We start from the raw sequence: 23,642 nt of genomic DNA, 5'->3' as shown, positions 1-23,642 counted from the left end.
GGCTCACGAACCATACAACTACTGTTCGACTTTCGGCGCGCGCTACTCAGTGAGCAAATAATTTCAGTAGTCCTCACGTGAAAGCCTTCTCCACTTTGCTCTGCTGACATACTGGGAAGATCCATGACATTACTATACAGATGGCATTGCAACAAAGGCTTCATAGCGAGCGGAAACACACAGGTCAATATTCACATGATTCCTCTTGTACGTAAGTGTCATCCGCGATTAGCCATCGCCGCGGCAATCGTGTCATTACAACGCTCATCGATATCATGAATGGACGGCGCCAGTGCGCGCCGATTAATGGGACAATGCTTTTACGCAAGAGAAGTCTTCTTCATACGGGCCAGAAACTGCTGAGTGATGCGCGTAGCACGCATTAACACACTGAATAGTACGCGAGTAACTTATTAGTTACTTGTGCTTCTATAATAGATGGGTAAAGAAAAATGTGTCAGCCTTTCCTTTACAGATCACGTCACGTAATTGCAGCTAAGGAAATAAAGGTTTTCATTGAGAAACATTGCAGTGCTATGTGGCGCGTTAGAATATTGTTGTTGAAAAAGTTCTGATAGGTAAGAAGTGCTTATTACTGATCGAAGACCGCTAGTGGTGGATAATGCATGTGCACCTACCGCATGCTTCCAAAATTCACGGCGATGTAGGGCCGCTAAAGGTAACCAGTCTTGTTAGTTTTACGCAGATCAGTCTAATAATTGCCAAACTTCACTTTCATCGGTTTACTCGTCGATGCTCATGGTAATTCATCCCAAATGACATGATAACACTGCCGACACAACGCAATTACAAGTAGTGATGACGACTGGGCGATACTTAGGTTACCGTTCCTTAATTATTTTTGTTTTACCGGCTAAGTCGATACTGCCATATGCATGCCCAATAGCGAACGTATATAACAGCTTCATCTCAACACAACTGTAAGAATTTGTCACTTGTGGAAAGAGCGATACATCACAAGTTTTGCAAACAAATATTTCAACCCTCTTATGGGGTTTTACGTGGCAAAACAACGATCTGATTATTAGACACGCCGTAGTGAGGGGCTCCGGATTAATTTTGACAACCCGGCCGGGGTTCTTTAACGTGCAACCAATGCACGTTGCACGGACGTTCTTGCATTTCGATGCATTGTTTTTGCATCGGAATGCGGTCGCCGCGGCCAGGATTTGATCTCGCAATCTCGTGTTTGGCAGCGCAACAGCATAGGTACTTAGCCGCCACGGCGAGTTTCTCAAAACAGCCCAAGGTGCATTTATAACGACTGCCAAGGAACTCTTATCGGAAAGATCTGTGTGTAGCATGTACTCACGGAGTGTCTGGAAGTTGGAGGTATAGTAGCTGTGCCCGAGAATTATCCAGAGCATCATGAAGACCTTGACGCCGTAGACGAAGCGCACCGGCTTGCGGGGGCAGTTGGTGTCGAAGTGGGTGCTGATGAGGCGCCTCGTGTTGTGCACCAGAGAGAAGCACTTGACCACCTTCACCGGAACCACTGGACGTCATTTGAAGGAGGCGTGAGAAAAATCAAGGGAGAAACGCGGGCTCGGTCGCAGTAAGGCATGTGTGTTCACTCAGTTACTCGTCTCAAACTGAGGACCAGAGTGTTAGACAGCGAGGCACTCGCGGCTCGGGGCGCTTAGCGCAGAGCTGCTATTTATAATGTCGGCCACGGGAATCGCAAAGGCACAGATGCAAAGAAACCGATCACAGCGAGGAATAGAACTCGTCGGTGAACTACGGAGCGACGGAACAGAAGTCACTCCGCTGCTCTTGTCTGGTGTGTCCTTCTGTGGTTGTCAGTAGCACTCAGTGCATTACAAGATAAAGGAACAATTTCTGCTCGTGACGACGCTGTAAAGGTTGGAAGTCTTATAGCAAGGGGAGAAAAATCCCACTGAAATGATCCGTGCGTGGGCAGAAACATTCGGTTACTTTCGATAAAATGTCATCAAAGCCGATAAAAACTTACTAAAGAAGGAGTAATGACCATTTCCTATGCACGCCTCTTAAAATTCTTAAGATGACACTTGCTCGCGTCATATGATCAGGACCATACCTCGATAACCGTGCGGTTTAATGGCGAACATGGCCACACATTTTTGCTTTGAGCAAGCACTGCGTCGTTTAACTCGTTTAACGGTGCATACCGAGTCAATATACAGTGACATGAAAAGTAGTTCACACGCCGAGATGCTATCCGTGATGCTTACCGTCATATTTCGGGTCCGATACTTTGTGGTTTGAGCAGCAAAAGAGACAGATTTCCACCAGGGTTGCGAGGAGCACGAGCCCCACGGAGCCACCCAGAGCACACCTACGGGGGAGGACCGTACTATAGAAAGCCTCCTCGTTCGCATACACTACACGACAAAACAAAGCATTCTGGATAAATCATAAAGTATTTGCTTTCCCTCTTTCCTATTAGTAGGACTTAGGATTATCAGAACGATCTTGTAGTGTTTCCGTCTTGGATATAAAATTAAATGATTACACACAGCTTTCGCTAGGTACGCTTGCTAGTTAGTGCTAACGCAGAAAGGAGGAACTAGAAAAAGAATATCGTTATACGATCCTCACAGTATCTTGTGTAGCCTACGAATTCATGGCAATTATCTGGCATTCCTTCGGTTGGCAGTTGCCTTACACGTCTGCGTATACTTCAGGGGAAAAAAATCCCGGTTCTTCTTCTTAATTTTTTATAAGCTTTTTCGGCGTACAAGTCAGGTTTCGCAGGAAGGTTTGCGAGAAGCATGAATTGTAAACCGAAATTGTTGCATGGTAATTGGACACGTGCATTCTAAATCAAGATATTCCTTGTTTTCAACTTCACAATTTGATAGCAAGAAAAGATCTTGGAAATGTTAATTTTATTAAAGTTCATTTTGTAATGCATTGAAGAAATACTTCAATTTTAAAAATGGCATTGCATGAGAAGTATGTATAGCCTTAAAAAAGTTCCAATGGACAGCAGCACTGTTCTGAAGGCTGACGCGTATAAATGGTCTGCTTAGTAGTTCTTTCTTTGCTTGTTGGTTTGTTTAGTGTAGCTATGTCGAATCCGCTTTACTTTAATTAGCAGAAACACTCAAACAAAACAAAATGCCTTTATTTAGAGGTTCGTTATTTTGCATAGAAGATTATTTTTCAGGCCAAGAAAACATGCAAACACGCACACAAAATCACAGCCGACATACATGGCACAAAAGGTGCGGATGCTATGGCATGCATTGTCGGAACGGAGGAAATGCACTGTTAGTGGTAGTTTTAGCTTTACATTCTCTACGTCAGTCAACACGCGGAATAGTTCGGCTCTTGTTTTCTTTGATATTTTTTATTCTTACTGTCATCGGCAGAGAAGTTAGATCTTTATATCTGTGGACGTCGACATCAAAGGACGCTTCAAGGCTAGATAGCGTCAATGTCGTAACAGCCTAGACAGTGTGAGAAGGCTGTTAAACAGTAAATGAGGAATTTTGCTTGAATAAGCGGTCACGTTTGGACATATAATTACAGAGTGCCAACCCTTCGAGGGATAACACGTCGCGTCAGTGCCAGGAGTGAACAGTAACAAGAACAATGTCAAGTAAAGAGAGCTGTCAGCGTTTATTAATACGCGTGCTGGTGTTCGCCCTAATTAGTATGCAAATGCTTTAGCACTTATTGGCAAAGATGTCAGTGTCATACGTTCAACGGAAAATGTTTTCTTAATCCCCGTCTTCACGGCCTACATATTCGCCTAGCTTCAAAAAGAAAAGAAAAGAGAAAAGAAAAAAAAGAAAAAAGAAACCATATGTAAAAGCTTCGTCTGTTCTCGTTTACTTAGTCTTGCTACGTAATGAGCGCTCGAAGCAAATGCAATGTGAATGATCGGATGAAAGTATACAATAACTACTGCTGTTACATATTGCGTGCGCGCACACGCACAAAAGAAAAGGGGGGGGGGGGCGTATCCACAAAACTTATTTTAAGTAAGAGCGCTTCCTCACTGACCACCGTTCCATTAGTTAGACAACGAGACGAGACCATGGACACAGCGATAGTCAATCACGGGCAGCAGATGCGTAAGTTAAGTTGTGTAAGCACAAGCCCTGATGTTGCAGTGCCATTATCAAATTTTCATGCTAAAATAACGCTGACATACAGTTAAAGAGAACGCGATTTTTTTTCCTCTCGTGTCTTTTTCAATCTTTCACAATCTGTCTCTTCTGTCGTGTTGCTGAAGGCTAAAGGGTGCCACTGCCCAGCTTCCTTGCATGGGAGAATACATAACGTCCACAAGCCAAACGGTGAGAAACAACATAATAAAAATCGTGGCTTAGTTGAGCATGCCTAGGTATGAATTACGAGCGTTGCTCGCGCTGAAGAGGATTGTCCTTGCACAGTCCTAAGGTAGTTCTTTGTAAGGATTATCATCGTTTCGACATTCTTTTCAACCTTCGTCATTGGCTGGATCGAAGCGAAACCAACGCTATTAATAGCATCGGCCACTTGTGTGAACAGATGATAAGAAATAAGTAGGGCGGGAGTAAAGGAATCTTTCATAAAAATGCGGTGCCAAGCATGCATGGAATGTGCATGTAGAGCTCGATGCCAGAAAGAGTATCATAGAAAAACCATCGCGGCTGTGCAAATATATTATAAGGATTCCTATCGCTCTGTTCTATCCTTTTCTTATCATACACCGTTCACGACCAGCTTATCCTGTTGATAACGCGGGCGGAGCGCCACCCGGACCACTGACTATGTGGGAAAAGGAATAACATTGTAATAGAACCGCTACTTTATCCCGGCCATGAATCTCCACTTTTAATACACGAACTCTTATAGTAGCCTTTAGTGAGTCTATCTTTCTTTCCTCTTGATATGCCACCGTATACGCAACATGCGTTTGAACCAACAACTTACAGAATTCCGATCTGGAGGTCTGACATTGTAAATGGCTCCTCGACTCTGCAGTTCTTGACGATAGCCCGGGCACCGTATTCTTGCACGACTGCGATGCGGGGAAAAAAGGTAATGATGGAATACATTACAAATTGAGCAGCCTTTCTTTCAGGGTCAGTTAGTACACAGTTGGCAAAGAAACGACTACAGAAAAACAGGAGGTATGTACAAGCGCAGGACTGACAACCCCTGCTCGTCCAGTCTTTTTGCCTTTTGGCTGGTCGCTTCTCTGTTCGCATTTCAAAACGTTGCTTTCGAAATTAAAGTATAAATTTTACTTGATATCACGTAGGGTATTATAGAACTCATTTTACTGTCAAAGATAGAAACATCGTGTTTGGCACAGGCATCAAGCACACAAAATCGAAGCCGAGAGTATCCGAGGAAATTATAATGTTCTGTGGAGTTATAGAGTTACCGTATTACGCTTTCACCGCCGAACGGGAGACACTTCTGCCCGTTTCTAGAGGAATGTGGCCCGATTGGGGAGAATTATGCTAATCTTGAAAAGAACGACGAATAACAGCACGAAGCTTTACTATTTGATCGGTGCAGGTCATTACAACTTTACCGCAGTATTAAATAACGCCACGCAGTTGATTCGAAAATAAAAGTAAATAGACTAGTGTTATTTTTCCTTGCAGAATCGCACAATTCATGAAAACTGAAGCTCCATCAATGAAAAACTTATATTTAAAAGGCTAAAAAACACACTAATATCGAAAAATGCATACCAGGGCCGGTATTTTGTAGCAATGGTATGGTATGATAAACTTTATTCAGGTCCTGAAGATCAACCCTTAGGATGACGCAGGCGGCTCCCACGTCGGGACAATAAGGTTTAACCTTACCAGCCAATGCGTTATGCTTTATTCTATGATAGTCTTATCATACACCGCTCACGGCTGGCTGATCCCGTTGATAACGTGAGCGGACCGTCGCTCTCTGACCACTGACCAAGCGTGAAAAGCACGAAAAGGCATTAGCATCATAAAGACATCGCTACAAGATACCGGCCCAGTGCAAAAATTTGGTTCAGGGCTTTGTTACAGAAAAAAAAGAAGGAAAAAACGCCGTTTTCTCACTTTCCTCGCTGAATCTTTTTTCTTTTTCTGAATGTCTTCTCAGCTTTATTTTACTGAAGTTGTGACGACGAAAGGGAACTTGTTGTACTCGAACAAACCTTATGCGTTCTTTCGCATCTAACCGCTTCCTTACATATCTCGTGCAGCGTGCATGAAATATGTAAGTAGTGAAGATATATATTTAGGCACGTGATTATCATACTGAAGAAAATCAATTTCCTCAGTGTTACCATGCGTACTTTTACTACCGGTTATGCATCCGTCACACGAAAGAAGGACTGATGAATCATGGATGGACAGAGTAAAATAAGAGCGATAAGAGTGCCGTTCTTTTTTAAATGCGAAGCATTTCTTGCCGGCGGCTCTGTTGTCCCGCGTCCCACACCCCTACAGCGCATGCGCGTTTCCTCCCCTCTCTCTCCTCTCCTACGCTCCCCTCTTTCTCTCCTCTAGGAATACTCTACGGAGCGGCGACCGCGTGCCACACCCCCACAGCGCATGCGCGTCCCCTCTCTCTCTCCTCTCCTACGCTCCCCCCTTTCTCTCCTCTAGGAATCCGGAGCGGCGCGCTCGACAGGTGGTGCGACAGCTGCATACTCCGCTGGGGGCGCCATGGTAGTTCCGCGGTATGAAAATGACGGAGCGCGCGCGCCTCATTCTTTCTCCTGTGCAGCGCCGCGATGAGCGCTCGGGCTGCTGCCGCGAAACCATCTCCCGCTAAAGTTAACCATCGCCCCGCTATTTCGCATCCACACATGGTTCCCTTTAGCGGGAGATGGAGTAATTTTTTTCTTCTTTTTTTCCTTTTTCGCTTGCTTGCTGGCTTGCTTGTACACGCTACAGCGGCGCAGAGTTGGAATTTCTTAAAATTGATGGTAAACGAAATAATGCTCACTTAGATTCGCCAGATGCGTGACGTCATGGGCGCTGCAGCCGGAGGGAATACAGAGGCCGACTCGGCACGTCAGAGCTGACGTAGCCACGTTCTCCTTTCTCCCAGTTTAACACACTTCGCCGTCCCTGCAATTCAAGGAATAATTAGAAAACAGACACCTAAAATGCCGCTAAAAAACAAAAGTCCACAGCAAGAGTGTAATGCCTCGGTTGTAGTTGATAGGGGCGCTCCCTTTTTCAGCGGTTTAAAATAGCGGTTTACAAAATGCAGCTTATTATCAACAAGTAGAAGGATAAATACACATGAACTGACTGCTCTACGTAGACGAAGATAAGGCATGCAGTTTTATATTGACATTTACATATGCTTCTTATGTTAAGGCACAGCGCGCACTATCCGAAAAGCATACCTCCGACATAACTAAAAGCAAGAGCAGTTTTGCACAGGGAGATCCCTAAGATGACGAGAATTGTGCTCGTCGCACATATGAGCATTGGGGTTTTCGTTTATCTGAAGTTTAACCTTGATTTCCTGACTTGCTGGCAGCCTACAATGTCGCCTTGTTAGTGGCCGTTTTGAAAAGCTGTCTAGAAGTACAGTACTTACACATACTTTAGTACAGATATTTATATTTTATCATCTATGAATTAGCTTCTGTATTGTGTAGTGTCTGATTGATTGGTCGATTGATTCATGGATCGATTAATCGACAATAAGGGCATAAACATGTAGGTAAGCGCTAGGGGAGTCGTTGTATGCGGCTCCAAATTATTTTTCAGAAATTAGGGTTTAACAATATGATCGCTAATCTCAATGTACATCAGTTGTCACATTAGGCCCACATCGCAATTCGGACAAAAAGGTGGGGAATCGATAACGCGAGCTAGTGCTCCAGAGCGCGAAACCATAGCTGCTGAGTAACTGTCGCTGATATTGTGGGATAATTTATCAAGCAGCCTTAGAGGCTTTGGTGTATCCCGTTCCATGAAGTATAAATCTCTACATTAACGCTAGCTATTCATTTCTCTCTCCCTCGGTTGTACTTGTCCTACATAAAGAATTCCTTTGTTTAAGGACAGAGACAATTATATTTTTTCTCCTAAATATGGCTTAAGGTTGCTCATGCCAGACGAGGGTTGATTAATGTATGAAAGGGGATGTTTAAACCTTAAGACTTAGAAGTGCCGGCTACCCATCTGCAGTGACGTATATGGGTTTGTCTTCTTTCTTTAATGAAATGGGGGTAGTAAGAAAAAGAGATTTATTCGCCTTAAAATGGTAACGGCAACTACTTTTCACGCAGCAGTAACGGGGAAAAATATTATGAAAAAAAAAATGGTCACAAGATCAGAAAAATCAAGCACGGAGAGAGCTAATAGGAGTAAACGAGGTCCCGATATGGCCAGATATGTATGCAGGAGCGCAAATATAAAGAAAATGTAATGAATAGGCTGCGCGGTACATTATACACTAAGTTACAAAGTGCTGAAAAGTCATATGATGCATATGAGGTGCGTTTGATCTTTATGTAGTTACAAAAAAAAAAGCAGTAGTATTGGCTCGCCGCCTGCACCGTCCGAGGCTGGCTAAAAAGAAAACAGTGAAAGAGAAGATTATATAATTTGTCGTTCCACATTTGCCTCCTCTGTTCTCAGTTCCGGAGGTCACCGCTACAGGCATGCGGCCCAGTACAGCGAGGTTTCCTTATCATCTCTCTCGCTGCGGAACAACGCAATAGCTTTTGTTTAGGGTTTCACGTCCGTGTCAAACCACTGAAGGCCTTGTTAATAGGAGCCACGCAGTTGATCAGGTTGCGCGACGTGTTCGGAGCGTCGTTTCGGGGCAGCGTCGTCGGGACGCAATCCGCAGAGACCTTGGTCAACCGTCGCTACGCCCTTGTTTTCTTCCTGGACACGATTTCCCGCGGGCAATTGCTGGCATTAAAGAACTGGGCGAAGTTGGAAAACGAAAAGCACGCAGTGCGTCTGCGTCTACCATTAGCGACACATTTACTGCGCGAACGGGCATTAGCCCCCAGGGGAAAAATGGAAGCATAATTTGCTCGCAATGTGCCGATACGAGTGAAAAATGCTTGAAGAGCAAACGCGAACGACCTGCACGGTGCAGTGACCTGGCGGCGCAGAGCTCAATCACAAACACCAAGCTAATATATTCAGTAACCAAGTGTCTTCTACTTCGCTGCTGGTGTAAATTTTAGGCAGCGGCGTAATCGTGTTGCTGCCGAAAATTCACGCCAGAAGCGAGGTAGAATACACTTGGTCACTGCAATATTAGCTGTGTTTGTATGGTTGAGGTATGCGCCAAAAGGTTGCTGCACCGTGTAGGCCACTCACGTTTACGCCTCCACCTCTCCGGTAAAACGCCCAGTCTGCCTGCATTTGCCGAAATACTGAACAAGCTAAAACTCTCTATTATTTAGGATAACATTTAGTTTCTAGAGAACACGCCATCATTCCACAACCGCGCTCTTCCGACCACAGCCGACGGGATTGGCTACACCGCTGGCAGCTGTGCACTGTGGTATAGGCATTACTACTGGTACTTTCTTGTGAGAAGAAAAAAAGACATTCTAATTTTGTCAGTCGAGGAGGACAGAAGAAACACTGATAATTCTGTTCTACGTTCCTTATGTCCTGTTCACTTCCTTTCCTTCCTTAAACGTCCTGAACATATTCAATAATATGAGCTTGTAGTCTTCTACGAGCGCAATACCACGGCGTTGAACAAGTACTAAACGTTGTATATTTACGTTCAGAGCAGATATGCTTTCCAAAGCAGAGCATTTTTACTTTCAGTGCAATGTCTTTTCGAAGTTGGAGCATTTCAACTCCGAATGCTTACTTATGTTGTGATTATCGATTACGAATTTGCGGTATCGTCTAAGGTGAAAAACTTGCTTATGGGTACCTTAATTCATTACTCAAAATATCGGCAATTCTGCGCATAGTAACAACAACTACTACAAAAAGAAAGTAAGAAAGAATAAGTCGTATACGACATCGCTGGTTTCCAATTCAACTGAGAGCCAAGTAAAACGTATCAGTAGATGTACAACATATCAGTAGATATGCAAGATCAAAGGAGGCGCACATTGAAACGCCCCAAATGCAGAATGTTCGCATTCATAAGAAAATTAAGCAGTGTTATTAAAGTTATTCAACAAACGTGGTACATAAAAAGCTGTGCCTTTGAGTCTTATAACCAAGATAGCGTAACATTTGACGCTTTGTTTCTGTTGCCGTTGCCTCTTAACTAACAACGCTGTTTCGCGTACTTCCATCGCATTTCATACCCGTATATAATAATTCAAGTTAGGCTCAGAACTCTTTCTGCACAGCAACAACGAGCGCTGTCTATGAACTCGGCCACTGTCCTATGGCGGCAGATGCATGGACCTTGGAAGCGAAGCCGTAATACTCCCTGCACATCCTCTAATGAACAACTATACACACAGCTTGCCTAGAAAGATCCCGACATTTTCCGGAGTGTACCATCCCTCTGACGCACTTTAGCTATAGTCTAATTGAACGACAGCTGTACAATCTTGCCAGCGTTGCAGTTTACTCTTAACCATGCTTAAAAGCCCGTGTTCATAAAGCTTTTGTTATGCAAGTGCCGTCCATGTGAAGTAAGTAGACAATGAAGCGGGTAAAGAATAGGAAAATTTAACTGTTTTGTTTAATTGAAATATAGAAATAATATGGAAAAGTGAAATGAAAGTGGACGAAAAGATTAATTATCACAGGTAGGAACCGAACTTACATCATCCGCGTTACGCATGCCATGCTTTACGTGTTAGTCTACCATGGTGGCCATCCTCGCGTCAGCTTTCTGGGGTAATTGTGTATGTGTTCTTGACCTGTTCCTGTGAGTGTTATCCAGTGGTAACGGCCATGGCCATGAGTGTGGAACGCCCTTTCAATTAAAGACGTCACATAGTGCGTGAGCTTGGGGCAGGCAACTGGTGAATAAACCTTCGTACAAAGGGGGGGAGAAAAAAAAAAGAAGAGGACTGTGTTGAAAAGCAGTTTTTTTTTTTCATTTCGGATTGAGGAAAAAAGTATCGTGTTCCCTTAAAAACAATTTCTATCGGAGTCAATACATTTGTCCAACCTTTTGTCCCACTGTCCGAAACAACTCTGGAATTCTCCAAGCTTAATACTATTGATTGGCCCTTGCGAAGTTGTGATCCTATCTTGCATAGTGGCAAATCTCATAATTACATTTTCTTCTTTAAAAGATGCAGCAGATCCAATGTGCCCTGCCGGAATCTATGTACAATGAAGCTTTCCGTAAATGCATAAAAAGCGCTGAAACACGTGTTTGTGTTTATTTAATGTAAGTGAAAAATGAAACCGAACGGTTCATTCATGTTGGCGAAGAATGCAATGTACCTTTGAACGCAACCAGCGTTGCCAGATTTCTTAACAAAACGTCGTTTTATGCACTAACGCGCAAAAGTAACTGGAACGCCAATGCATTGCTCCGCAAAGTTCGGGAATTAATATCTCCAAACTGGTGTCATCCTGAGAATCCGTTCCAAGTGGATATGCTTTGCGAACTCCACGGCTAGATTTTGTAAATTTTAATATGGGCCATGAGATAAGTAATTAAAAACTTAAGTAGTGAATTTTTGTTCATTCGTCGATTATGCATTTCAATTTTTTGTGCAAGTAATGTCCACCTCTTCGTGTAGACCAGCTCATGAACTAGAATTGTGTTATTTGCCACAGGCAACATTTAAAAATTTTTGAAAGTGTTCGCTGAAACACTCTGTAGATTACAACTCGTTGGACCTGTTGCATTTTCTTTCTGTCGATCTTGGCGAAGAAGGCGTTGTCTTCAATTAGAACAAAACTTGCTTGGTTTTGGGGTCATATCTAGAGCACCAGCTTTCATCACCTGTGAGGATGTTTGACAGAAGGTTTGTGGGTTTTTTTTTTTCGATGTGATTTTTCAGATCCAGGTACAAAATCAAACAAGTACTTTTTTGCTTTGTTTTTAACATCTAAGAGCAGGCTGGAAACAAACTTCGCGTCAACGTGTCTTATGCCCAAGTCCCCATTTAAAATACACTCGCAAGAGCTCCACCTCACACCAGCACCTTCTGAAATCTTGGTGATGGTGTAGCAACGACTCTCGTTTTTTTTTTTGTCGGACCTTTTCGACACTCTCATAGGTGTGCCGAAATGAAGATCGTTCTTACCGCTCATTTCTTCTCCTGGTAGCGCTCAAACCACTAAAGAACTCGTGTACGGCTGAGTGCTTCCTCGACAAACGTCGTTTGAAGCATTGCAAGTGTTTCTGTGTCCATTCTTCCACGGAGGAACTATTATTTGTTATTATTGATTTGTAAACATATACACAGGAAATGGAAAGCGAGGAGCAAGGCTGGCGGCTGGCAACTGCCACCGGAAGGGGAACAACGCCTGCCTGCTCTTCAGAGAGGACGAGACAAACATAGAAAGGAAAGATAGGAAGGAGGGGAGGAAAGAAAGAGCGAGATGACAAATCTCAAAGAAAAAAGTACAACATACAGTAGGGCCCGTCACTGCAGATCACGCTACTAAAGAATGTAAAATAGAAGAAATAATTGCTGGGTTACAAACGTGCCCCTAAGTTAGTTACTTGTAGGAGAGCGCGATGAGCCTAATCGCGTCGAGACGCACATCCACTGGGGTGCAAACATTCATCTAGTGTGGTGCACCGCAGGCCAAGGGGATGATAGTCCCTCACTAGTGACATTAGCTGCGCACTGAAAGCGGGACAATCCAATATCAGGTGCTGAAGTGTCTCGCAGCAACCGCAAAACGTACAAGAGAAATAAAAATGCCAAGGAAATTCATTGTCTGTTATAGTGACAAACGTTACGATTTCGCAAGAGTAGCGGGACTGCAGGGGGGTCAACTTCAACACCAAACTCGTAAGACATTCTATGGTAGCGTCGGCTTGGCTACTGATTTCTGAAATGTCCACCTACACCCACCTAGCGGGAGAACATAGCAACACGATTACAAATAGCTCCACGAATTTTTTTTAAATTTTTTTTCTGAGGAGGGGAGGGGGAGGGTGTATCTCGCACGCTACCTCAAAGCACCAAGGCGGCTTTCGCTATGCAATGAGCGAGAAGTACCGCCGGCGAATCGTCATCGCCGCGACGATCATCTCGTTATCACGCTGATCGCTGTCATTAGTGGCGAGGGCCCGAATACCGGCCACCGAGGAAGCACTCTGAAAAGAAATTTTACCAATACGGGTCCAGATAGCGGCAACTGCGCCTATGCAGATGACAATCGAACCACCGCGCCCCTCCCCTTGACGTTTTTTCACGAGGAACATTTGCTGGAATAGATCGATACTGGTGCTACTGCAACTCATACATTTACCGCTGGAAAAAGGAAATACGAACTGCTGCTGACAAACATGTAGACCCGCATCTAGCCCGTCATGGTGCGGCCCTGGGATTGTTGCTAGTAGCTATGCATAGGTGCCGTGCGAGGCGTAACGGAGCGCAGGACTGCATCCAGGAGTCGAGAATGCCATCGCTGACAAATAGGTTCCATCTATGCAAGTCGATTGTCATGTAGGCTAACGTGATTGTTCAACCGAAATGTCCACATGGCAGTGACAAGGCCCGAAACAGTCTGGTTTTGTGTACCCGACTTTTTCAAGATAAACTCTACTCACTCATACACAAGCAGCTATGCAACGTGTCTGAGGAGCAGCTCACACGGGTGCTGTTTCTAATATGCTCGATGTGACCACACGGGGCTGTTTGTTTACTTAAGAGGCAACCTGCACATACCTAATGCTTATTTCCTTACGTAAATGTGGAATGTCGAATAGTGCCTTATATACCTCAACACAATGTACACAACTCAATACACATATAAAAATGGCTAGGCAATTTCGCTGGCGACTCTTTCCCATGTTAACACAATTACAGCTAACAGACCCCGGTTTGTTTTATGCCGGGCCAGTTAAATACATTCTAATATTAGAAACCAAGGTACTACGCCAAGAATGACGTGCTTATTATGTCCCTCTAGAGTTGCCGTGTTCTCCTTGGTAACTGTAAAGATTCCTGATATATCTACCGTCAAAACTAGCGGTACGGCGTTTCCGCTATTTGACTGCTACAGGCCAGTCCCTTCTGACTAACTTCCCGATAACTCCAATACCTACAAGGCCTCTCCCGGCAGTCTGAAATGACTTCTATAGCAATGAATACGCATCGAAAGAACACCGCATCTGCGCCTGTGAACATACACATGCTCGCACTCACATAACACTTCGATCCTCGTACGGCACTCATGCTGAACGTAAAGCACACAGTGGATGAAAACTAGTGCGTAGTGTTCTTGTAACACCTGAATAAAGAATTATTTTCCTATTTAATTGCTTGCAATCGTTTTGTTTTACAACTGGTATGCTTACCCAGTTCTTATTTTCCTTTTTCTTGAATGGAAGCAATCGGCACGTCAAACTTTCCGCTTTGAGTTTTCACTGTCAGTGCAACAGCGATACGTTGTGCAACTGTAAGAAACTCTTAGTTTGATCGTTTGTGTCTTTTTTTTTTGGTTCTGTTTTTTTTTTCTTGAGAAAACCGAACGTCTGCGCTGCGTGCGTTATGTTTCTTCTATGGTCGGCGTTATTGTCTTAAAAGCTTCAATTTACCTGTTCCGCCTTTCTTCTCGTTTCTCCAACGTGCTTTTAAAAGAACTGACTGCATTCTTTACGACAGTGTGCGGGAGATTCCTATCTGAGTCGTGTCACCCTTCGCACAACGAGAGCGTTCGCGTTCTCTGTATGGGAATGCGGCATGCTCGCCACGTATCCACGGTCGCATACCTGCATCTCCCCGATGGCCTTGAACTGTTCGGTGGTGCGGTTGTAGTAGAGTGGCGGCGGCCGGAAGAAGAGCGAGCAGTATCGTCCCTGAATCTCCAGTTCGCCCTCGCTGCCCACCGACTTGGTGCGCAGACACTGCTCGTAGCTACCCAGGTTGCTCAGGGAGCCCTCGAAGAGGTTCGCTGGGATCAGTCCCGATGAGGTGATCACTGCAACGACAAAAGAAACAACATTGCTCAATGTCCAGCGCCTACAGACATAATTCTACACATGAAGCGGCGCAACATGGCGCAGCCCGCTGCGCGGGGTCTCAGTACAATGCCACAGTCTCCAACCTCGGCCTCAGTGGCCTCTATTTGGGGCCCGTATCGCTGCAAGGGAGAGCGGTATAGACGGGAGCATAACGAGCGAAGGAAAACAAAAACAAACGACGGTATACACTGAAAGCCGAATAAAGTACGAAGGTAAAGTGATACTACATACGCTATGTATCACAAGACTGCGGTACTGAAATGAAAACTATATAGCTGAAGGCATCCAATCAGAAAGGCCCCTGTCCCTCCGCCACGCTTCTGGAACTCCGCGTCTAAGCATCGCCTGTTCAGCCTCGAGCACAGTCTCGAGCTCCAGAGCAGGCCATGTAGCTTCCACGCCAGCGCCATATTACTGCGATAAGGAGTGTAGGACCACGTTGCCACTTTACGAAAGAAAGCTCCTAGCGAGCTAAAATTCTGAATTGTTTATCATTTCAACAGTGTCGCTGATGGATTGCAATGTAAAAAACAAAGAAACAAACAAACAAACAAACAAATAGTCGCGAATAGCGATTTCAAATGAAAACGCCGTCGCTGGAAAGAAGCTAGCAACATATTCGCTTGTTTACTTGTTTACAGTCAGGAATTCGTTGCAATACTGATGCATTCAAATATTAGTGCTTCTGCAGGTTCGTCTCATCTTCGTGTGGACATATTATATGACAAGGATATAAGGCGCCAAGTGTCATGTGTTTATTACTTTTCTGTCGTGAAACGCACAAGAGCTTTATGTTGGATATGTGCGCACTTGATAAACTAGCGATTGGGTGATTGGCCTTCTGAGAATTGAAATCACGTGCATTACTGCTGGTTTGTCACTCACTGAACTCTGTCGACTTCACAAACTTTCTTTCTTTCTTAGAAAGAAAGAAAGTTTGTGAAGTCGACAGACTTCAGTGGGTGACTAGTTTTGATGTGCACCCACAGACGAAGCAACACCTTTAGTGCTTTCTCTTTTTATCCCCTAACAACTTTTTCCTGTGCAGGGTAGCAAACCAGAGGTGCGTCTGGTTGACCTACCTGCCTTTCTTTCACTTCTCTATCTCTCGAACTTACACGACAATGTCAAAGCGGGAAAGCCAATGTCAAAGCCAATACGTGCCAATTAAAGTAAGCGTCAAAACCCAATACGCGCCAATGTCAGGACGCTAGTCCAGTCCGTTTCGTCGTCTTCTTGGTCCAATGTTTTGCGTTTCGTTTTTCCAAATGCGCAAATACCAGTTTACCTCCTGGCTATTGCGAGACGCACATATTTAGAAACCCGCCGCGGTAGCTTAGTGGCTATGGCGTTGAGCTGTTGAGCTCGAGGTAGCGGGTGCGATGCCGGTCGCGGCCGCATTTCGATGGGGGCGAAATGCAAAAACGCTCGTGTGCTCAGAGTTGTGTGTACGTTAAAGAACTCCAGGTGGTCAAAATTAATTCAAAGTCCCACACTACGGCGTGCCTTCATAATCATGCATATTGTGGCTTTGGCACGGGAAATCCCACTGTAACTTATTCCGAGCCACACTCTCCCGCAAGCCAAATTGGTCAAACAGAATACTCAATTAATTGCTTAATTTATGCGCAAGCTATGGACCGCAGGTTGTTACCACGGTGGGACCTCGGACTATTTGGTCGGATATCAGGGCGGATGAAAGAGTGCGAGAAACAATGACAGTGAGTAAGAGGTATACGAGCGTATAAACATATACACAGGCGCACTGCTTCTTCTGTGCGTTTCTTGTTAGGTCTTCCATCATCTGTCCAAGTGCACCGAACAGATTAACCCCTTTTTACTGAGGACAGCAGTTACATAAGCTATAAGGGAATGGGTTGTACACGTCCGTCCATTCGCAGGAATTGCGAACGGATTCTCGCAGAACACAAAAAGTGAGCGGAGGTGGCGGGAAATCGAACAGTCCTTATCGTGTTCAAGCCGAGCGAGCGCTCTAAAACGATTACAGTCTACGTCCGCTCTCTGTGCTACAATCAACAGTTATGAGCTAGGAATGGACTGAAGGTGTGCGTCCGCGGCTAAGCCGATTTCTCGGACTGCGCAGAACGATGCGCAGCAGGAAGAAAAGCACTTGGGCACGGCAGGGCACTGGGTGTGAGGCCGGAGACGAGTATATATATATAACCTTATGCCGGCTTTTCCTATGAATGCGGCATGCCGCTGTGGAAAAAGAACACGCCCGCCATCAAACCGCAAGATGGAGAGCCGCAGCTGGGACCTTCGCGTCGACTGACCGAGCCTTAAAATGCAGAAGCACGAAAAGTAGCGCGGGAATGCATGCGTGCTCTTCGAAAAGGCCAAGCGGAAGATTGTAGGTTAGAAGCGCTGATGTCGCCAAGACACAAGAGATGGCTGTTCAGTGCGCTCAGTTAAGCCTGATTCACACTACGCTGACTAAAAAACGATTTTGGTCTGCCGACTGATGACGCGAGCAGTTTACAGGACGGAAAACGCTGTGGCCAATGGTTTAAAGGGAGGAAAACGCTGTCGCCAACAGTCGGCAGACCAAAATCGGTGCCGTGTCTGCCTGTATGGTCGTGCAGCGACTGGCTGAGCGACTGGCGCTAAACAAGGAGTTTAGCGTTTCGGCCCAACATTAAGTTCAAAGCTACTTGTAGTTTTCGTGTGCTGCATGGTGTGCTCGACGTGATTAATAGGTCCTTTCTAGGACAGGAATACGAGATGTGTTGGCTAGTACTTGAACGTTTCTCGCGTAGAGTATGTTTCTTGCAATGCATGATGCAATAAATACCATAATGGGTATAGCATCAGTTTATGTGATGGGGGACGCTGGTTCGATCCATGGGACATGTAAGTTTTTTATTATTATTTATTTATGTATTGAAGATGACCGATAGGAGGCGAGGCTGACCTATACTCATCGCGAAGCGCAGGCCTCGTATGAGGGAACGAATACTTCGCATTAGAAGTGATGAGAATAGGTTTTTCGGACTTGTCGGTAAGTTGACATATGTACTGTATATGAAGTTCAGACTAGGGTCCACAGTATCGAGGGCAGACATTGTCGCCATGTCAGATGACCATTTCAGTAATTATCTTAACGAAGACATCGTCCGCCGTATGGTTCTTGCATAGTGGCCAAAGGCGGAATAATGTACAGTTCGCCATAGTCACGAGCAATTTCGGTCTATTACGGGCTTAATTTCTAAACAAAGCCCAGAGCCTTGGCGGCCATTGAAATAACATTTCGTGACCGCAATAACATTTCGTGACAGCAACTTTGTGTAGAGTATGGAGTGCTTCCTGCCCCGGCTCCATAAAGGTTTTTATCGCGGCATCTATAGCGGAGGTGGTAGTTACAAATTTCGGAGTCGACGACGTCAGTGCACTTGTGAATTAGCGCCGTCTCTGCCTGTAGATTATAACTGCTCGCCTCGGGCTCTTCGCTACGTTCACTAGAATAGAGCCAGTTCTAAGTAGATAGCGAGACACGTCCCTTTTAATTCGAGAAAGAAAGAAAGAAAGAAAGAAAGAAAGAAAAGAAGAAAAAGAAGAAAAATCTTCGCGACCGACGGTGCGGAAATATTTGGATCTTTTTCCGTGATAAAACGTGCCAAGAAGTTTTATGGGGTATTTTTCTCCTTCCCGGAACAGACATCGCAGATAAAGGGATCCTGATCGCGAATAAACGACATATTTGTGGCAGCGTGCCAATCGAAGCCGTCATTTCCGGTTTCTTCGTCCCGTTGTTCTAATCAGCTGCTTTTCTGAGTGTCGCCGGACCGAGTCACGGAATAAGTTTCTTCGTTCCCGCAGCCGCTGGACTGCCTGCGTACGGCGAATGATATTCGATAGGCTTTTTTCCTTGACGGCTTTCGCTCCGCGCAGAATAAACGCGTCTTGCCTTCGGCCAGGCACACTTTAGTTTTGAAGCGAAATCGTTCACAAGGCATCCGGAGTTAATCTGGCAAATAAAGGCAAACATTGAAATACGGTGAACTAATTTTGCGTCTCTGCGTACTTGTAGGAATGGCTACAGTTGAGTGAAATTCGAAGGACGGCACTTATAATATATATTATCCGCAATATATTGTTCAAGTTTTCCTAGCTACAATTTGTTCGAATTATTTAATTCCACTCCACATAGGCGGCAGTATTTCAACGTGAGCACGAAGAAAGACACCCATGAGCTGAAGTTTCTCGTTTTTTAAAATTCTTATTATTGTTTATTTTTTTTACGGAATGCTGAACTGATTCGCGGTGTAAGAAGACGGCAAATAGACCACACCTCAGATATACATTATATTCGTAGAGTTTAAAAGGATACGTGGATTAGTTATTGAAAGCTGTCGTGTGCTCTGAACATTGTGTTGTCTATACTATGTCTATAAATGTCAGGTAACTTAATCTGAAAAAAAAAATCAATAGCTCTGAATACATTTAGGCACTCAGGGCTGCGCACACATGCACGTTGCAGACATTGTTGCAGCACACGTTGTTTTGTAGCTCGAAGCTTCACAGCAACGCACGGGTGCGTTGTTAACAGCATGCGAATGTTGTCTGCTTTACTACGTCCTATTATGCGTAGGCTTGACTGGGCCGGAGAACGCATAGTGAGGGGGAAGCGTCTGGATTACGGAATTTCACTCGATGAGGGTCGCACTACACTGTCAAGCGCCGTCCAACCGAAGTATACGATAGCTAGAATACGTGAATTTTTGCATTATACCGAACATTATAATTGAACACGTGAAATCATCGTTAAGTTGCAAAATCGTCGTGGGAACTCCACGTACACTGCGAAAAAAATTAGTTAAATTATTTCGGCAGTTTAATTATTTCTGTTCGACCTCATAGAAATAACCAAGCTCCTCGGAAACCTACAACGTTACTACCACAGTGCGCAAACTTTCAGATGTTCCCAAATCGGTCTTTTTCAAATATCAATCAGATGCCGATCGATAACTGCGTTTTTTTTTTCAAGTGATTCGATTTTTGAAAACTGTGGTGGCCAATTCAGTTACGCTGCGCCGAGAGAGGACGCCCACCAAGAGAGGGCGCTAGGCGTGTCGCGCACTTCTTGTCCCGCATTTCTGGGCATGGTCAGAATCGGTAGCAGCTGATTTCAGCGATTCCTCCGGCTCTTAAAGAGGCCCTAAAACACTTTCTGAGCACAGTAAAAAAAAATAATAAACGTCGAATATCTGTTAACGAGGCTACTGCGAACATGTCAGCCAAATATTTTTGCACTGCATGCAGCAGGGAATTTACAATCTCGTGTCAGAAGCAGTGAACAGACGCTTGATCTCGCATCCGCAATGTTGTTATTGAACGCTGATCGAAAGCAGTTGGCCGACCAACGCTATTGGCTGATTTCGTGATCGCGAGAACATTTTCAGTGATGCATGATTGCTAGTTTTGAGGTAAATAAATAAAATATACGTATGTCTGTGATCTTAAATAGACAGAAACAGTATTTCATTTTCATACAGCGTGTAGCTGCGTCTGCTGCGCTTCGGCTTCCGAGATGGCGGCGGCGTGCAGCGTAGCTTAGTCTACCGCGGCCGCCATGGGGTACTTTAGCCACCGCGACACACAACTTCTGGCCGGGGCTTTGCCGTCTTAGCTTCGCTGTGTGGCTTTCAGCACGCTAGCGCAGACGAAACAGAGAGAAAGCAAGGTATCGGTGCGATAACTCCGCTTGTAGTTGAAGGATTCGAAAAAGTTCTGCGGCATGAAATTCGTGGGACGATGTACTTTAACAGTGAGTCCATTGTGTGATTAATTAGAAAAGTGTTTCAGAGCCCCTTTAACTCATTTAATGCGGCACCAGGATACTCACAGCGGGCACTGCCATTTCGATAATGTTGTTCTTCGTCGGCCGTTCATAGTGCCTTCGAAAATCGGCTCTTCCGCAACCGCACGGACTCTTCCGGTGGAGAGCTTTAACAATTCGTTGGCAAATGTGACGACGACGGCCTCACACGCCTAGATGAATTAAGAAATCTTGTCTATAGCATTGGGTCTATAGTTTCAGATGACGTTTGCCCCGTCTTGACAATATGAAGGCAAAGAAAATTGATCGCGCAACCAAAAGTAGTCGCCCATTTTACAAATTCATGAGTGCGCCGACGATGGAAATAGAGGTTGCCAGGGCATCCACTCGGGTGTCTTCACGTTTACGCCTCCACATTCCAGCTTTCGCAGAGTTGTCTGACGATTGAAGGATTCATACCGAACAGCGTTGACGATTATATCAAGCGACGCAAAGCAGCAGAAAATGAGCGACTCTTTATGACCCCCTTTTTCCTTACAAAATTATTGCGGTCCGTTAAAGATAACGCAAGAATTAAGAAACTGAGCAGGCAAATTTTGTCATGAGCAGAGACATCAGCATGTATCGAACACTTAAGGTGCGTCCACACCGGCAGGAAATAGGCGCTCGGCATTCTGCAACCGGTAGAACGCATGCCGCGAGAACGTGCGTGCGGCAACGTTTTGTCGTGGAGCGAATGAGTCTCGGAGCAATTTTTAGCGGCATGACGTTCGCCGTCGATCGGGGAGAGCAATGAGTAGCGGCCGATTCATTCACGTGGGAAAAAGACGTGAAGAACCATCACACTCACTCAGCTGCGCTTTTCACTGTCGCCGTGATTCCCACATTCCAGCTGAGAACGAATCTGTCACTTGCTTGCTGCGACGGCTGCATGGAGGAACGAAAAACACCGAGGAGAGGCCCTGACGCCACTCTTTGTGAAACCTCTGTGACGCCGAAAGTTGGCGTTACTCCGCCATCTTGCCGGAGCAGATTCTCCTGTCTTGATTACATTACTCGCCTTTGGCACGTAACCATGCCGGGCTGCGCGGACGTGCGCGCGCTGTATAGTGATCCGACCATCGCATCCATGGTTGCGGTGTACTATCGCGATACCGTTGCAAAAATAAATTTGTCCGAGTATTCTGCTCTAGCACTGAAATAAGTTCATAGTGAACTCCTCAAATTAGACCATAAGGCTACTTTTGTCGGCTTTTGTGAAATAATTCTGCGCGTTCGCACTGTGCTGCACGAATAAACAGGCGATGACTGGCAGCAAACTTCACGCCCATCACGACACATTGACCTATGCTTAGCTCATAGGCAATTTATCAGAAGAAACACATATGCTTTGTCGTGACTGGAGGAATCGTTTTCCTTTACTGAACGAGTTTCGGGCAGCCGCACGCCGCAGAGATGTGACGAGCCACCAGAAGAAAACGTCGGTACACGTTTAAGTAGACTGACTGCGGCCCGAGGTATATTGTTCTCACGGTAAGCCCGGCTGTCCCAAAGTTTAAAAAAAAAGTGATGAAATTTCAAAAACACTGTAAAGTGTCCATAACGAAATAACAAAACACTAACAGAACATTTGCCACCCTGTCGTCTCTAGAAATAATTTAGAAGATAGAAAAAGAATTGTTCTTCGAAATACCCTCCCATGTCGGAAAAGGTAAATAAGAATAATAATAATAATAATAATAATAATAATAATAATAATAATAATAATAATAATAATAATAATAATAATAATAATAATAATAATAATAATAATAATAATAATAGTAAAAAACACGGGAAGATTTGCGCGGCGTTGCCAGAATAGCAAGCTAAACTTCATCAAAGCAATGCCTTCCTAGGCAAAGAAGGGCAAGAAGCACCGGGCGTTCTCCTTGTTATATCCTCAGAGTGTCCTCTTGTCAAAGAGGCGTCTCCTGTTCCTGTGGAAGATTACCGCAGCCTCTCATGAGACCGCTTCACCCTTACTCTTCAAGGCGTCCTCCCGCTGCGCCGAGCCACCTCTCCTGCGCCGGCGACGCCAAACACGCGGCCGCTCGCAATTAAGGCTCTCACAATTAAAGTCTTAAAAACGTACTCGAAACAGTTAATCCCAAACATAGAGGTTCTCTAGTTTCAAACAAAATGCTTATCCGTTTCCTTACAGCAACAATTTTACACTTGAACATTGCGCTGCTCGAAAACGCGTGGTAATGGCTACGGCACCTCCAATGCACCTACACCTTCTTTAATTTCTTCAGATTGCCTCCCTTAACGCTTGCAGCGTGCGCGTGGCGTCATGGCGTTCGCGCTTATCGGTATTGCCGACGCTTACTCGGAACATTATTGTTGGCGTATTCTTACGAACTACACACCTTATTGCGCATACACAAACAGCTGGTTACCGGCAATGAACACTGTCACTAGCACCTTTTGACTGTAAACCTTTATTGTTTCACTTTCTAGATTTTGATGTAACGAGGTCTGACCGTATTCGTGCTTCACACGTTATAATTCCTTGCATGTAACACTCTACGGTGCGTGTGTGTGTGTTTAGGGGGAATTAAGCTGCTGGGGTCCGCTCGACCGCAGCCTTCGTCTCTCGATGATCGTCCATGACAAAAGCAGGACTGCCACTTAACCACTTGCGCATATATGGACTGCGGCAATTAGTCCCCACCTAACCCTTCGAACGCCAACGCGTTGAGACACACACGCATGCGCGCCCGTGCGCACC

General features: G+C 45.0%; 1 protein-coding gene across 1 annotated transcript in view; it reads right to left on the bottom strand.

The window, feature by feature from the left end:
* LOC119436968 (nose resistant to fluoxetine protein 6-like) overlaps nt 1-23,642 on the bottom strand; it is a 77,470-nt gene that overhangs the window by 18,786 nt on the left and 35,042 nt on the right. The window contains exons 2-6 of the mRNA XM_049660040.1: nt 14,821-15,029; nt 14,255-14,285; nt 4,930-5,017; nt 2,235-2,338; nt 1,334-1,516 (exon numbers count right to left, since the gene is read on the bottom strand). Of these exons, the coding sequence (XP_049515997.1) occupies nt 1,334-1,516; nt 2,235-2,338; nt 4,930-5,017; nt 14,255-14,285; nt 14,821-15,029 (615 nt within the window). The remainder of the gene's footprint in view (nt 1-1,333; nt 1,517-2,234; nt 2,339-4,929; nt 5,018-14,254; nt 14,286-14,820; nt 15,030-23,642) is intronic.

This window comes from Dermacentor silvarum, chromosome 1 (assembly GCF_013339745.2).
Source record: "Dermacentor silvarum isolate Dsil-2018 chromosome 1, BIME_Dsil_1.4, whole genome shotgun sequence".
Classification (NCBI taxonomy): domain Eukaryota; kingdom Metazoa; phylum Arthropoda; class Arachnida; order Ixodida; family Ixodidae; genus Dermacentor; species Dermacentor silvarum.
The sequence above is the reverse complement of the archived record's forward strand: the minus strand, read 5'-3'. Positions and strand labels throughout refer to the sequence as shown.